Consider the following 18,178-nt stretch of genomic DNA (forward strand, 5'->3'; position numbering starts at 1 on the left):
CAAACACAGACACCTTGTTGCATCTGAAGTTTTAGAAGTGTGGTCTTCCGCTAGTATCTTTTCCGCATTCTTCCAAAAAAATGGACCTATGGTCCTCATCTGTCTGACTGTTATTAACATCCCTGACCTCTGTGAGAGGGTCTGCACTTCTATCTGGGACTTTTGACCTTGGTTATACACATCATGCAACTCACATACAGCCCTAAAACACACAGATTATCTATGTCTTTCTTGGACATCCTTTTATCCAGCTCAGGCCTGAGGGATTTTCCATTCACACAGCCCTGCCGTGAGGCCTCTTTCTGGGGTCAGAGATCAGAGCGATGCCCCTCATGACCCCGGAGGATCTAAACAAGATATGGCCAGTATAGCTTTTTTGAGTTATGAGGTCAGAGGGTTAACGGAGTCACAGAAGCTGATATAACACAGGATCATCTTGTACAGTGGAGGAAGGTTAACTTGTGGTTTTAATACTTTGGCTACATTGTAAAAAAGGCAATACGAGGCTGTTGAATCGGTCCAGCGGCGGAGTGGTTAGCGCATCAGCCTCACAGTTCTGAGGTCGAGGGTTCAATTCCAAGTGGGTGCTCACTGTGTGGAGCTTCTCACCTTTGTTCTCTCAACTTTTCAGTTTCGGATATGAGTCATATTTATATACATGGCGGTTGCAAAATTTTGATGGGCAAGGGAAACACATTTGAACCATTTTATTTTTAATTTCTTGCATTTCTGCCATTTTGACCTCTTAAGCAAAACTTCACGTACATTTGGTCATTTGTTGTAATCCCAGAAAGGAAATACGTATTGTTTCATTGCCTTCCACTGAAAATGATAAAGGTCCAATTTATGTAAACTGGGAGTAATGGCTATGAATGCTCATTTTTGTCATTGACAGCACTAGACTTGATGTCAAATCCTGGTAGGGCTAGCATCTAATATTTGCTGCCAGCCAATGGCTGAGATAGACTCCAGCACCCACGTGACCCTTGTGAGGATAAGTGGAATGGAAAATGAATGAATGAGTGAGTGGGCATAGTTGGTGCCAGAACAATCTATGGTGGAGCCAGAACTGATTTCTTTCTCACTCCATCATTTTGACATTGACCAGGGTCTGTGCTTTTTACATTTGAGCAATGTACCTGTACTCTACAATTATATCAATCGTTTAATTACAATCAGTTGCCACAAAAGAATGTCAAAGACAAAATGAGTTGTTGTGGCCTTCTACACTTGGTACACCTAAGACACTCGCACATATAGTGGCAACAAAGACAGACAAAACGCCTCCGTTGGTTTCTGATTCTTTTGAAACTGTGTTGTGTCAAGGCCATAAACAAAAGAAATGTGAAGAGAGTTTCTACAGTAAGTAAAGAACCTCTTTTAGTTAAACCCCGCCAGCCAAAGACAAATGCGCAGGCAGTTACTGGAGACTGCAGGTCATGGTTGTATACATTTTATTACAGTGACAAATGCATTACGCTTCTCATATAAAACCACAAAAGGATCGGCTCGATGAAAAGCCTGAATGCTTTATAGGTTTATAACAATGAGTGTGTCGCAAAATCAACTTGAAAACTGTAGCGAGGAAGGAAGAGAAGGGAAAAAAAGGAGAAAAAAAGAGAAAATGTGGTGCTGATTTGTTTTATTTGCCCAGGTGGTGCACCCAGTGGCTAGTTTCATTGTTAAATGCAGAGCAAAGCAGAAATCGTTGCCAATTGTAGTTCCCGGGGTGAAAGATAAAGCTTTATTATATATAAAACGCTCACATCCAACACACCTGGACCTTTAAAACCATTTGGTCTGAGTGTTTTGACTAGGTTTTCCAAATATGTAAAAGGGGAAATATTGAACTGCTACTTCTGGTTTATGGGATCTTCTTGGGTTCTGTGTGTTCTTCATTCATAATTACTATATGAGCAGTGTGCATCAAAAAACCCTTGGATCATCGTGCAAATGATTTTCATGCATTCTTGTTAACATCCTCTTTATTATGGTTCCAAAATCATCCCACTGGCATGGCGGAGTTGGCGGAGTGGGTCCGGCACCCATGCTATGGAAGTTGTCTTTCACTGCGCAGATTTCCCAGGCCAAATTATTGTAAACTGTCTGTTATCTATTTTTTGTACTTCTTAATACAGAGGTCCATCAACCTGTCCAATAGAAAGGGTGCAAAAAAGAGCAATGTTTTAGCAAATGTAACAACTTCTGCTGATTGGTGGCAGTCTTCACAACCTTTTAACCTTCACAACCCTTATCTTTGCTAAGAGCATGCTTGCACCTGTCCACAAAATTACCAAATCTTGGTCTTTAGGCAGACTGGCTCTTGCTCTAGATTTAGTTTCGAAGGCAAGGAATGTCTTTAGCATTGCATGGTGTGTGAAAAAATATAATTGTTATTTTAATCTGAATAAATATGCCGATCCTTGTTTTTATTTATTTATTTATTTTTATTCTGACATGTACTCCATTATTCCTAAATTTCTAGGACTCCTTAAACGAGCTTGGCAAATTGAGCTGAATGCGCATTAAAAAGTTAGTATTTATCCAAACTGACATCATATGGCCTTGGCGCAGTTCTGTGCTGTAATTGGTTCATTGTTAAGTACAGTAAAGATCCTATACTATTTCATTGAATTGTCAGTAGTGCAAACTTTTGCACTGAGTGGACCAGTATTTGTTCATATCTTTGCTAAAGAGGCTAAAGAGTGTGTAAGCTGAGCCAGAGGGTGCGGTGGCTGGAGGACATGGTGCTGATTGATCCTGACAGCTTTATGAGGCTTTGTGACTCCTGAGCAAACTGAGGGACATAATTATATTTGCTTAGGGACATTCTGTGAGAAGAGGCCATTATATGTGTACTCATACTGTTAGTAAGTCAATTGAATGTTGGTGCGCGCGTGAATAGCCGTTATCGGCAGCCTGTTTTGCTAGACTTTGGACTGATGGCTACAAATACGGAGAACCAATAACAACAATAAAATGAATTCAACATCCTTTACTTGAATTGATATATTATATACATACAAATAATTTAACACTCGACAAAGTGTTTTTTAAATAAAATGTACTCTGCTGTGTGCATGCTTGCTGTGAAAATGTGTTTTGAGAGCATATCGAGGAAAACAAGTTGAGATGGTAACAAACACAGTGGAGATAATGGGCAACTGCCAATATACTTTCATTTTTTTTATTTACTTTTTTTCTTTCTTTTTCTGATAAAGGGACAAAATGGGTGTGTGAACAGAATTATGCAGACATCTGTCAGAAAACACAGACAGTGGTTTTCTTAATACAACTGAGCAGGTACTACATATACAACAGAAATTAATAGAGCTTGATTTGTCAAATGACCATTGGCCATAAAATACAAAATAAATGAAATCATACTCTAACACAAAATATAAAATAAAATTTAATTGAAATTAGGGTCCATCCCACTTCTCTGTTTGGAACAGAGCCTATAGGTGATAATAAATAGCAACTCCCATTGTAAAAGATAAAGTTCAAGTTCAAGTTACAACAAACAGCTCTCAGAACAGGAATAGAAAAAGGCTGATAACAAAATATTCCGCATTGCCATTTACAAAAATTCTTAACTCAAGCAGGCCTTTCCACATTTCCCAGGTCAATTTTAAATATGCTTGGCATATAAAAGTGTACCCAATCTAAATATAAAGCACCGTTTTGTATTTGGCAATGAAAAAAAAACTGCAAAACATTGACTTATTTTTAAACATATTTATTTTGACACTTGTTTTGTACTGCATATTATATTTTTTCCTCTCTACTTGTTGGAATGTTGTCAAGTAAGATAAGAGAGACAAAAGCGCACAACAGAACAGGCCAATGTCAGCTTGTATTACTGCATACAAGAATGGCAGCAGGATGGAAGGAAGGTCGGAACCAAAAACCAAAGAAGATATGTACAACGACCTCCGTGGATGGGGAAAGAAGACAAGGCCATTATATGACCTACAGTCTTCTCGATGCCATACACCTTAGCAGATTTTTTGTATTAGGTTTTTCATTTTATCTCTTTAAACATACAAATAATTTGCACTATATTATCCTGCCAAATTAAAAAAATATACCGTGGCAGCTTGGGATTTTTTTTTCCACTACCAAAAAAGGTCTGGTACCTTTTTGAGAGAACAAGCAACAGTTAAAAATACGAGCTTCAATATAAATATTATACTGCCTACTCTAAGTGAACATTGAAGTCAAATACAGTTCTAGAAATACAGAAAAAATCAAACATAAATGTGTTTAAGCATAGGAATCGACATGTATGTGCATTTTCCTATATTTTAAGTTCTTTATATATTCATATATCATCTTAATCATGTCCCCAATGCAAATTGTATTTCAACCTGAAGAGCTGTGAAAAGCCAAGGAAAAAATAAAATACCAAACTATCACGGATGTATTTTTATTTTTTTTCTATTTCAACGTTTCATATACGTATACTGTGATCGGAGTCTTGAACATCACCAAGACGCTGAAGAAAAGAGAAATGACAACAAACTTAACAGTCGCCCCTAAAAGACAGTGAAGAGTAATTTCCAGGAAAAAAATGTTTATTTCCATAGCTATAATTTAAGGAACATTTATACAAAAATGTGAACAAGATTGAGTGTTTATCGTCCAGTTGACAAAGTCAATAGATTATCCAAGACATAGATGGCAAGAAACAATGCAGCTCTTCACCAAACTCAACAATAACGACTACAGCTGCCATTAGGCTCAGAGTCCTTTTTGAAACGATCTCTGAGTGCTGTACTGTACATTGAATGTACAGACTTTGTTGAAAGATTGATTTTTCTTAACCCCTTAAACACATGGGATTTTCAAGGTAACACATTGACAAATGGTCAAAAGTAAATTACGAAGGGGGTCAAGTTCCACTATTCTTCAACTGAAATTTCTATCAACTGAGTTTTTCTGCTTTTACCTGTGGGATTGTGACGCCCTTTTGCTGTAAACTTTTCAAACTTGGAATTGGGGGAAAAGGGGTCAGTCATGTCTTTTAACTGACTATGTTGTATTAAAAACTGGAGCCTGACCACCATTGCAAAAGTGTGGAACAATGCAAGAGAGCTGATGGTACGTCTAGTGATCTTGTTTCACATTTCTAGAGCCAATGAGTATTGAAGGATTTGATTTGGCAATTTATTTTGCTTAAGATCAGACCCTGTCTTGAAGAAATAATTGCCCATTAATCCCCGTTTGCACGTGTTTTCAAGTTTGTTGTAGCTTTCTCTCTGGCTAGCAAGGTATTTTAACCCTCTCAAGTATCTTTTAGTGGTTTACTCAAAGTATCCTTCTACACACCACAAATAAAAGCAGCGTTGCAGGTTTGTGCTAACTCAGACAATTATCACTGTTATCCCTCAAATTTAGGGTTGTACATTAACAGATTAGTGGGTTTTCCTCAAAAGTAGCTCTTTATCAAAAACAGAACTACACATATTCACAATACTGGTCGTACCATGCTCATTATGTAATTGACTAACTGAAAATAAGCTCATTGAACTTGAACTAGGTAGCTAAATGGTCATTACGAGAAACGGAATCTTTGATTATGAGGTGTCACAGTCCACCGGGGCAGGCAGGTGCTTGATGCAAGGACCTTTTCGTGGTGGTTTTTCAACAGCCCCCAAACGTATTCCAGATAAGAATATGGCCAATGTAGTTTTACGATATCAAAGGCACTCTTTCTTACTCTACCAAATGATAGTACAATTTGAAATCTTCGCATACCCTTGTGTTATTGAAATTTATTTTAGCCTTTGAACCAATGTAGTATTTTGTCTTTTTAAACCCTGTGTGAACATGGCATCTTTTAGAAAGATCCGGATAAGTGCATTTCCAGGGGTTCCAGAAGTGGGTCATTTCCCATGTAACAACACAAAACTGTACATGATATGTGTTACAGGGCATATGCAGCATGGGTATACTGTGTCTTTCTTGTCTTTTCTCTTTTTGAAGAATAAAAAGAAGAAGAAAAAAACAGAACAAGAGAAAAACAGCAACACATTTACTAAACAAGTAACTAACCAGGGACAAGTTCTTTTCTTTTTTTTTCCATTTCTTTTTTGTTATTTGTTTTTGATGAACAAAAACATACTATGCATGCTGACAAATTCTTCAAAATGAAAACGGAAAACTCCCAAAATAATAGTATACACAACATGTAATTTATTGCACAAGAAATAGGCTCGAAGTTTTGCCTCAATGCAAGAGTATTGCCCCGATACAGATCATGCATTCAATGGGTAATGGACACGGGGTGTGCTGGTGCAGAGCACATGGTCTTAAACTTTCCACCAGCCTGGTAAAAGTGGAGTTTTGGGGTTGGGGCAAAAACGGCACGAGTCTTGGAATAAACAGGGAGCTAGTGGCAGACAAATGCGGGGATAAGGTCCCATTGTTCGGCCTTCTACTCTGACTTTATTTCGGTACTCAACGGACGGTCACTGTGCCATTTTTTCATGTGTTTCTCCAAGGTGCTATAGACACTGAAGGGCATATGACAGATTTCACACTTGTACACATCCTTGCCCACCTGACCATGGGTCTTCATGTGGCGTGTAAGCTTGGAGCTCTGGGCACACGCGTAATTGCACAGCTCACACTTGTATGGCCTTTCCCCCGTATGGCTTCGCCGGTGCACAGTCAGATTACTGCAGTTCTTGAATATCTTGCCACAGTATTCGCAAGTGTCACTCCGTCGACCGTCCTTGGAGCTGGGCCGGCCGGGACCGCCGAGATGAGGTGTGCTGCCGCCGCTTCCTGTGCCGCTGCGACCTGACATGCCGCATTCGAGTTCCCCCGGAGGAGTCGAGAATCGCAGGCTGCCGTTCTCTGAGGAATGCTCGGATGAAGAAGCGAAGGGCGATTGTCTGGAATCTCCAAAGTTCAGAAAAGGATCCTTGAGCTGTCGAGAAGCAGCATAGCCAGCCAGCCACTGCGAGTAGACGTTCTCCGTGTTTGGGATTGTGGGAGTGGGGAGGTCAAATTCTTTTTCCAGCTTGATGCGTTTGGAAAAAGGACTAAGCGGACTTGGGCTACCCAAAAGCAGTTTTTTAGAAAGGCAGACAGAGGCAGATTCACTCGGGGATGCTCCGCGTCCATTGACGGTTGAGAGCGAGCCCTCCTCGCCACGATTTGTTTCTGGCACCGAGTTGGAATCGCACATCTCCCGATTTTGTGGGTGTCCTCTGTTAAGGTGGTTCTGGAGGTGGTTCTCCCGGGCAATTGCGTTCCTTTTGTGTGCATTGAGGGCTTCACTGAAATGTTGCATGCTTGCGGCAAGACCCATTCCCTGCATGACCTCGGGGAGTGAACGTGGAATGGAGACCTCATCAGTCATTCCTCCCAGTCGGGTTCCGATACCGCCATTGTTTTCATGCTGACGTGGGGCTTCAAGGTTCAAGCCAAAGTGGTAGCTGTTATTTCGTCTCGCTGCCCTCTCTCCATTCTGCATTTCTTCCTCCTCTCCTTCCTCTTCCTCTTCTTCTTCCTCTTCCTCCTCCTCCTCTTCTTCTTCCTCCTCTTCCTCCTCCTCCTCTCCGTTCTCGCGTAGCATTCTGTTGTTTTCACATTTTAGCTTGGCCGCAACTGACTTGAGGGCATTACTCGCACTGCCTAGGTGTTCACTTGTGCCGGGCTCCGGAGAGGAAGCAGTCGAGAGTCCGTCCTCTGATTTGCCTGTGTTTGGCGAGGAGGATTTGTGCATGTGAGTTTTCATGTGGCGCTTCAATTTACTTGCCTGTGTGCAGGCATGGTCACACAAATGGCATTTGTACGGCTTTTCCCCCGTGTGGCTGCGCCGGTGCACTATAAGGTTGCTCTGAAACTTGAACGCTTTGCCACAAAACTCACAACACTTGGATTTTATGGCAGTGTTGGTCGAGGGTGTTGCACCTGCAGTGGGAAGCGGAGTGGTGGGAGTGGTCTGGGAGCCCACCGGGGACTGCATGGAGCCTGCCAGAGGTGGTGGGGTTGCAAGGTACGGAGTTTTGTTGCCACCTCCGCCGCCTGAGCCTATGTTTCCCATTGTTGTCTGGAATGGCTGGAGTAAGCGCTGCATGGGGCCAGGCCGGCTGGGAGATAGAGGGGGAGTGGACCCTGAGGTGTTACCCGCCAGCTCCCGGAGCCGCCGTGAGAAGTCCATTGTTGGAGGGGGCTCCATGGGAAGAGGAGGATTGAGGCGCAGCACCCTGTCAAAGGCACTCGGGTGGTGGGCTGCCAGCACCAGTTCCTCTGGGCTCAGATGGTGGGGGTCCAGATGGTTCCTGGGAGGAGGGCTGAAGATAGGTGGTGTGGGAGGAAAACGCTGATGATGGAGCCCACCACCAACCCCCAGTGTACTTCCTGCTCCCACACTGTCTCTTCCCCCTGAGCCTGAGCCGGGGATTCGGAGGAGATTGAAAGGGCTTGCATCAGGTGGCAGATGGAGCCCGTGAAGGGGAGGATGAGACGGGCAGTCTGCGCCCCCACCCAGGACGGAAGGCCCACCCATTCGTGGGGTGAGAGGACTTCCGTGTTCACTATCCAGGTAGATACGGAAACCGTGCGAGTTCTGGGCGTGCTGCAGCAGGAACCAGGCACTGCCAAATGACTGTTTACATGTAGTGCACGTGTAGGTTGTCGGTTCCTCTTTTCCTGTAGTGACAAAGAAAAAGAGAAGTTTTAGATGCAATGTTAACAGTAATACATTGAAAGAAAATATCATTAAATCACACAGTTCATAAGAAAAATAAGAACCTAATACCGATCCTGGGGTGCATTAAGTAAGTATACATGAAATTTGACATTTAGTAGTGAAATTAATTGGTGGGGGGATATTTTGGCTGCCATTGATAGCAGAAAACGTCCAATCTATTTCAAGTATGAGGGATGGCAGCGTAAGAACAAATGCTCATTAATCAAAAACACTTCATATGGTTTGGACGTCTACTAGTGATAGACTCATGAAATCCACAGCAAAATGATTAATTCGTAAACGATTGGATGCTTGTCAAAGTCTTGGGGAGGTCGACCAGAGGTTGGAAACTACATCTCAAAAGTACATATTCCACAGCAGTGGTGTAATTTCTCAGTACTCTTCAATACCGATGACATAATTTTACTGCCGTATTGGTACCGACACTAGAATGTGTGAAAGACAAGTTTTAAACCTTGTCCCACTTTTGGAAGATAATTTTCCCTTTCATTTTGTTCTGGATAAAAAGCATAAATAATGACAACCTAGCTCAACCAATTCCTTTTTTGGACCTTAGGCCTAAAAGTTACAGCTATCAAGAACAGTTGGTACATAGTGTTGCAGACTTTGCAAATACAACAGTACCTCTTATTGAGGTCATGCCCCACATGAGTTACATGTGAGAATATGATGTGCTTGTTTTTTTTCAGCGTGTTGTTCTTCGCTCAGACTTTTCTGGAACAAAATGTTTCCCTTCGGACTAAATGTTAGTCCTCTGATGTCAGCAGCAGAACAAAGAATGAGCTATCCTTGCGGACCACCCCATTCCCTTCCCGTTGATTCACCAAAGCAGACCTTCTCTCAAAAACACTCATAAATTTATATGATGTACACAAACACATGCAGAATGGGGAAAAAACAATGAGTTTTCCATTGTAATAAAAGGCTAAATATAGTGCACGTTGCCCCTAAAATTACAAATAATTCAATAAAAAATTCACTGTTATGTATGCAATATTGTTTGTTTTAGGCAGACTAAAGTATATATACTCAGCAGCATAGTGTGAACATTTAGTGTCATCAACAACGCACATGGAGTATAATATAATTGCAGAGCCAGTCACAAAATTGATTCCAAATATCCTCTATAAACACTGCCATTTGGATTATTTCAAAAATAAAAATGAAGCAATATTCTGATCAGAATCAGATGACAAGCACAGTGCTAGGGAATTGTTGGTTCAAAGCCTATATGTATAATAACTGCAACTTGAACCATTTTCTAGAAACTGCTTACAAAACAATGCAATGATGGTCCATAATCGTAATTTAAAAGAGAAAATACAGGTTGACCATAATAAACAACATAGTGTTAAATTATGCGTGCTGAGCATCTCTTTTTTTCAGCCTTGCATTTCCAACACACAGTTGGCCAACATGACCAGAACAAGGTCTGTTAAATTATGGATCATTAAAATCGGCACAAATTACCACTAATGTGGCCACCTGCATCAGATTTAACCTCTGAATATAATTTGCATTATCAACACTTGGGATAGCCAATTTTATTCAATCATTCATTTTCCTCTTGATAAACTGGTGAATCCATTTATTAATTTGGTCAGTGCTATTTAACAGATGCAGGAGTTGAACGGTGTAGTAGTTTAACTTCTGCAAGTTTGCTTTTACTATTATTTATTTCATTATTTATGAACATGCACAAAAATATAGATTAAAAGGGAAGCTCATTTGATATTGCCAATAAGTAACAAAAATATATTCCTAAAATAAAACTAAAATACTTAGATATGTGGTCATGACTCTCAAGCTTAGTAAGATGTTCTTCAAGTGCTGTTAGCTGAGACTTCATCCACTGAATGAAACTGTAAGGTTAATGGATTTTAGAGTAGCCGAGTTCCACTCTGTCTCTCTGTAACATACTCCCATCAACCACTTCATTAGGGAAACTCTCTCTCTTCGGGAGAAAAATTAAGTGAGAACGTGGAACGGAAATAGAGAGATGAAAGCAAGTGGATAGGAATGAGAAAGGTGAAATAATTAAAATAATAGTAACAAACACACGTTGACGAGTAAGATGGAGTACAGCAGGTGTAGAAAGTAGAGAGATGTGTGTGCAACAATATCATTTTATTCTTTATGCCAAGCTACTAAATGTCAAAGCTCAGCTGTCGATGAGACTCTGGAGAACAGACAGTCGTAGTTTTAGAAATGTCCTAGCACTCAATACCAGCCATGCTACAGTGACCGGCTCAGGCATTACACCCGATTAGACCAAGGGCATTGCCAGGACACTTAAGTGGTGCTGGATGGGAGAGGGAGGAATCAAAGGAGATTAAGACAGCTTCGCTCGTGCGTGAGCACGTTTGTGTCAGGGTGTGTTTTTGCGAGTGTGTGAGGGAGAGAGATTTAGTCTTTAAAAGAACAAAAGGCGAAAACTAAAATAATGGTTTTTATTGTAATAGATTCTGCAAATTGTAATAATCTGGCCACTTCTTTGGAATCCTAACCTGGGATTTAAATCCAATTTTGTATCGAGAACACTGGTTTTAAGCATTTGGGAAAAACAATCCTTTCGGGACGATGACCTTACAATTTATAAAGGGGGAAGTAAATAAATAACCATATAGTATATGTACCGTATTTTCACGACTATAAGGCGCACCACATTATAAGGCGCACCCTCAATGAATGACACATTTGAATGTTTTTTCCATATATAAAGCACATTGGATTATAAGGCGCCCGTCTATTTTGGAGAAAATTTAAGACTTTTAAGTGTGCCTTATAGTCGTGAAAATACTGTATATATATTTTTTTCTCTTAATTAATTGGGGTTTTAAACTAACTGTGAACCTAAACTAATTTGACACCCTTGCATGAGTTCTAAAACCAACTTTAAAACCCTAGTTTGAACCCAGACTTTAATTTTAAAGTCTAATCCAGAAATTGTAATTATTAACGAGATTTAAACGAGTATAAGAATCCACTGCATACGAGTCTCTTTGTGTGAGGGACTTATGAGTGCATATTTGTGTACTTCTAACAATTTCAAAAATAAAGCCAATCATTTCTACTTTCAAATTATCTTGGGAATATACCACGGACTGGCAAATCTTTAAACTGACTGATCTTCATCCAGTCATTCTGTCCTATAAATTAACTGGATTGTCATCGTTACAACTCTTTGAGAACACCAGCCAAACAAACAAATCTGATGTCAAGTCTCGGCCACCATTTGAGTTAGACTTTCTAACATTTTTGGACTGAACATGAATTTGATCAATTTCAAGAAATTAGTTTGATTCTGTGACTTCCTTTCGGCTCAATTTTTACACCTGATATCCATCAATTTCCACTCCTCCTCTCTTTCAAACCATCTGGGCTCTTTAGAAGGTTCCTTTGCTGAGTAAGGTGCTAGCTATTGAAATAATATAATATGCAATTACAGATATAAAAAAAGTACTGGTAGTGAAGGAAAATGCCACTTAGAACAAGTTTATATGCTGCGATGGACTGCAATAGACATCCAGTCTGTTTGAGCTGGGAGCCCTCCCACTTCAAATGGATGTTACGTCTACTAAGAACACCCTAATAAAAAATCAAAACATTCCTATTCAGTAGTTCAGTAGTTGTTCCATTGCAGTTATGTAAACAACTTCTCAAAGTTATGTCTTTCTTTAAACCTAGACGTTACAAAAGCTCGAACAACAAGTTATTGCGAAAACCATGAGAGCATGCTTATGTGGTTTCTGTTCAAACTTTTGAAATTGTGCCTTGAAATCAGGCATATTTTTCAGACTTCAAGCTAAGTTCTTTATTAATGTTTTTTTTGTATCGAACATTACTTATTTATCCTTAGGGACTAAGTAAAGAACAAACAATTGCAAAGCAAATAGAGTCCTCTCAGCACAGTCAAATGACTACAAATGCACGACCTGAGGATTGTAGGATAGAAATCAACCCATAGCCAATGGCGGGTTCATTCCAGTACTTAAAATCCCTGAACACCACATGTTGAGCTGGTTGTTCAAACTCTCTTTGATAAGTGCGCTGATATAAACAAATTATGAGGGATGCCCCCAACCCAATAACATGACCAGAAATTGCATACACGTGCGTAATTTTCAAAAGCTTGAAGATTAATTATTTTTTTAACTTATTTGTTTTTCGTCTATATATTATTGTGACTCCGGCACAGTATGTCGACTGTCAGATCCACAAAATGTGTCATATGCATCAGGGCAACCCTACAGAAATCTGTAAAAGAATGTTAAATACTAAATTGTTTTATGAGAGTAATGTAATGCAGAACATATATTATATAAAATTTTCCTTTTTCTAAAAGCAGCACCACAATTTCAATCCACAAGGAAAAACAAGTTATACAAAATGTTACACACATACCAATTTGGCTGACAACAACAAACTAGAGACTTAAATTATTCTGAATCTTCCATGTTTTAAATAGTAGCCTTCAGCCTTGATAATCATAGACAGATTTGTTTTTCTTTACGAGGGACCTTATGATTGCATTTAAATTAAACAACAATAGAGTTCCTTTTAAACAAACTTTTAAATATATAAGTGTGCCTGCTTGCTCCCGCAAAATAGCCACACAAACTCTCTCGCCTTATGAGCAAAAAATGTCAATATCGTCTGTCCGTGTGTGTGTGTGTTTGTGGAATATATCAATACCTTCTGTCTCTGTGTTTAGAACTCCTGCTGAGCTACAGACTGTGGTATCCACAACTCTCTCACTTGTAAACTCGTGTATGTGTGCGTGTGTGCCATTTTTTTTTAAATCTCACACATAAACTATATTTCAAAGTCCACCCCCACACTAGCATGAATGCATTTTTGATATTTCTAATGACAATGGCTTAATTATGTGAAGGCAGTTAAAGGTGTTCATAAACATAATTAAATAGAAGTGACCTTTGTAGAAGTATCCAAGTGCACCACAGAACTATGCTTGTCAGTGTGTACAAGTGAGTGCACGTGTCCATGTGGAAGGCCGGCACCTCTGATCGGAGACACAGTCTCCACTTAACCCAAAACCACCATGGAGAAATTACAGACCAGCCAAATTACAGCATTTATATGTGTGGCGAGAGAGGAGGGGGGTGTAGGAAGGGATTGAAAGACAGAAGGTGGTCCTCAATGTGTCTGTGCTTGTTTTGGAAGCTTCTGAATTTGGTTACACAAGAGTTGGTCTTAAATTGATACACACAAGCACGCGCAAAACTGTGTCTGTGTGGGGCCCTTTCAGAATGCTTTGAACACCCGATCTCGTGTCTGTTTCGTCAGATTTTATTCGATCTGGCCGATTCGGGCTAGCTTTATTAGGGGTGAATGACTTGGGCTTTTGATTGATTGCACACAGCTGACTCTGTTTGACATGCAGGAGAAAAAGAACATTAGGTGGTAAAGTGTTATGATTGTGCATGATGTGCATGTAAGCAGCGTTCAATATTTTTAAAAAACATTTTTTTCTGAAAATCCATTGCCCAAAATAGACCTACTTTAGTACACACAGATTTTTCGAGATTTTCATGACTCATCATGAGTGAGAAAATAGGTTGGCGGACACAAATGACAAATGCAGAGTATTGAACAATCTACAGATATACCTGCAACAGCTGACAAACAGGACAATTCAGTCATCAGTGTGTGTGTGTGCGTGCTAAAGTGACCACAGTAGGAGATCACTCTGAGCCGAGCAAACACCTCAGCTGGACGGAGGCCGACACACAAACACACAGCACTTTGTTTCCTCTCCTCATCTAATCCTCCTCCACCCACTTGACTCCATCCCTCCATCTGTCCGTCTACACAGCGCTTTCTGTTTTACTTATTTCAGTAGTCCATATTGTTTTTTTCAGCCCAATATTAATCCATTAATAATATCGTCCTTTAATGTCCTAGTGTTGAAATTTCAGTATTCTACTCAATAAATGAAAAAAAAAGTTTAATACATATTTGAAACCACACACATTTGTTGAAACCTCAGGACAGGTTGCCATCTACCTGTCAAAGCGGGACAAACATATTGTCAGTTTGTGACTGAAGGACTAAAGGAGATGACATTTGTCAAATTTTCTAGACAATTAGAGGCTGTACATACAATTTTCATTTGTGTTAGTTGTGTTTATGGAGACTTGGGATCATTTATCCAGAGTAACTAACATTTGTAAGAACAAGCAGTATTGTTTAAGAAAGCCTGCCTTACAATCTCTATGAAAATGTATGTTTCATAATAGTTGTAAAGCTCCTCTACACTAAACCCATTTAAATGGTTCAGATAAAAAATGTGCGATTAATGCCGATTTAAATACATAAAAATGCCTTACCACTGACCTAAACATTTTGAGATATTCTTTTCTTATTATTTATTTTTTAATAAACCAACTGGACATTGCGAGGCTAGTTTTGCCAACACTGCCTACATTTACACTCATGCTGTAAGTTGTATTTACTTTGTTTAAAGTGCTCAAAAACCAACTAATTTTACAGTAAAAGACCAGGAGCATTCGATACCTTTAAAAATACTGTGAAAAATATAGTGAAAATTACAACAAATTACTGTAAAATTGAATTTTACCAATGGTTTTACCTCAAATGACCGTAAAAAGTACATACTGTACTGTATACATAACTGGTCTGATGATGGTGAGTGAATGTGCTCTATTTTTCTTTATCGCTCCTCTCCAACTTGGGTGTCATCCCAAACTGTCACGGTGACCACTGAGCAGTCTAGTTTTAGGTGCCAGTATTTTACTGTAAATGTTTTTTTTTATTTTTTTTTACTGTGTAGCCAATATCATTTTCACCATCATGGTTTTAGTCGTAACCCAGTATCAATCCCAGGCGACAACCGCTATTGGCATGCCCCCTTTCTTCACGTTGTCTCATCATTCTCCCAGGAGGGGAGCACTCATTGCAGATCTCTTTAATTGTATTACTTTAAGGCCAATCGATCAGGGACATGTTTAATACTAATTTATGACTGTAAGCCATCAGCAATAAAAAGCCTTCAAATACAGCTATGGCTTGTGGTAAGAAAGTGAATGAGTAGAGGTGGAGCAAGAAGAGGAAATATCCTCCACTACACAAACAGCCTCATACAGCCGACCTTGGAAAAACAGTGTTGAGGCTGTAGCAGAAACACTTCGATTCAAGATCCCCTTTCCCCGCCCGCCCGGTATCTTTCACAATACACCACAACTTCAAGTGGGTCTCTGGTGTATTTTGGGACCTTTTTGAAGCTGTTCAACTAAAGTGGGCTGCTAGTTGGACTCCATCAGCGTTTCTGAGAATAACTTATGAAATAAAGATCTAATAAATATTAATTATATGAAGTGATTTTACAGAGAAACAAAAGAAATCATAATTCCTTTGTTCAAAAATTCAACTAATTGATGACGCTAGATGTCAAACCCAGTTGGATTTGGGTGTAGTAGCTATGTTTGATTATTATGAAATTACGATTAAAATCTTACTGAGCTTAGTGAATATTTAAAATTAACATTCATAAGAAAGGATGTTAGAGGGTGTTCAGAAATCATATTTTAAAAAATATTATTTGAAAGGACTTTAGTTTACATTTAAAAAAATGACATCTTTCTTTTTGTACATGTAATATGATGAATAACAATATGATTGACCGTTTGTATAAATTCATCACTATTGTAATTGAAAACCGTTGTTCATTGTGTCAATTATTCCAACATTTGATTATTTAAGACAGTCTGTGTTGGTATAAATTACAACTCACTGCTGGTATTTTTGCTTCTGCTTGTAAGAAATGTACATTCATCACTGGTGTTTTATTTAGTCTCATTATTGAAACGCTAATGAGACTTGGCAGAAATACGGAGGGAAATGCATTTCTGTGACACAGTTGCTGTTACTCGGAAATCACGTACTATTGATTGCAAGGATTTTTTCTACAGAAAAGCAAATAATTGCCGTGAGTTTCCTGAGCTATGTCAGTGTTCCTTAGCAGACACAAACACCAAACATTGCCATGGTGAAATAATGCACGGAAGCAAACCCCCTCTAACCCACCTTCTCAACCTTGTCTACTTAATAAACACTGTAGGCTTCATTCATTAGAGATGCAGTCACTAAACCTTGAGAGCCAAATCGATCCAGCTAAAGTCTTATAGAGAGCGGGTGGGCAATGAGAGCGAGCAATGAAGACAGGCAAAACTATATGGTTATATTAATATGGAATGAGCGGCAGTTTACCTGCCTCTTTTATTGCACAATGTACGTGCATGTGTACATGTGCGTCAGTGAGTGTGTGAAGGCTCACAGAAAAAAAGCCAGGCGCTTGTTGCCAAAAGAAATTTTTCGTCCTCCAAGAGAAACAAGGTGTGCAGTATTAGAAGCACAGCCAAAATGATGGAGACAGATTTTTGGTTTGTGTGAAATATTGAGACACATGAATTCAACAGATCACGAGCAAATTCATTCAGAACTATTTCAGGATCCTTATTTTAAAATATATACTGTAAACTAAATTCACTGCCGGCTCAGATGTATATATAATATAGTAAACCAAATATGTGTGTGTAGTGGTAGCTAGAAAATAAGAAATTGTATTAGTTTTATTAAAAACTGAAATTGACGGCACTAGATATCCAATTCATTTTTTACTAGGGATGAACAAAGGTTTTTTAGCCCCTCCCAGTCAAAAAATGGATGTTGAATTCAGCACACAGGTTGTTGTGGAAACTAAATTTGAAGTTCTACTCATCTGTCCTTTGGGAACCAATTGTCTTGAATCATAGTAGCTATATAGCATCATTTAAAATATAACGATGCTGAGAGCCCTTTTTTTCCTATCAGGACTGATTAATTTAATGCAAAATGATTAGCCCTATGAGGTTAGCCTTCTATAGCTTAGGAATTTTCCAGTAGTAATAGTATAAGTAGTAGTCGTGCTTGTTTGATCATTGGTAAGACAGAAAATTCATTTTTATAACAACAAAAAAGTTTATCATGACCACTTAAAATATGGTCAACTGTTAAAATGTTAGGGAGACAATATGCTACTAATTTGTAAAAAAAATAAAAAAATACAAATTTACATCCTTTTATTGGCTGAAGGAGGGAAAACCAAAAATTTGTGCTGTGTGGCATAATAAAACTGAAAACACATGGTCATTCGTGTTATGTAATGTTCTGGAAAAAAAATGAGGGGCTGAATGTTCAGTTTCCGGTGTTAGTGTCTCACAGGAGTCTATGATTTGTACTTGTCAGATGAAAAGGATTTTTCGAGAGATGTGACCAATTTTGAGAGATTCATACGTTTTTTTTAAAATAAAATAATTGAAAAATACATACACCCATGAAAAGTCCATTGGAAAACAAACTGAACTTGTTTGTCTTAGTGGTGATCAAGATTGTGCTTATAGAAGGTTTACGCCTACCAGAGCATATGGC

At 39.1% G+C, this 18,178-nt stretch overlaps 1 protein-coding gene across 2 annotated transcripts in view; it reads right to left on the reverse strand.

Moving 5' to 3' along the window:
• Positions 1-3,154: 3,154 nt before the first annotated feature.
• The window catches only part of bcl11aa (BCL11 transcription factor A a), a 39,470-nt gene continuing 24,446 nt past the window's right edge, over positions 3,155-18,178 (reverse strand). For both annotated transcript variants that reach the window (XM_077613692.1, XM_077613691.1), the window contains exon 3: positions 3,155-8,667. In XM_077613692.1, coding sequence (XP_077469818.1) covers positions 6,440-8,667 — 2,228 coding nt within the window. In that variant the 3' untranslated portion in view covers positions 3,155-6,439. The remainder of the gene's footprint in view (positions 8,668-18,178) is intronic.

The sequence above is a fragment of the Stigmatopora argus genome, chromosome 11 (assembly GCF_051989625.1).
Source record: "Stigmatopora argus isolate UIUO_Sarg chromosome 11, RoL_Sarg_1.0, whole genome shotgun sequence".
Classification (NCBI taxonomy): domain Eukaryota; kingdom Metazoa; phylum Chordata; class Actinopteri; order Syngnathiformes; family Syngnathidae; genus Stigmatopora; species Stigmatopora argus.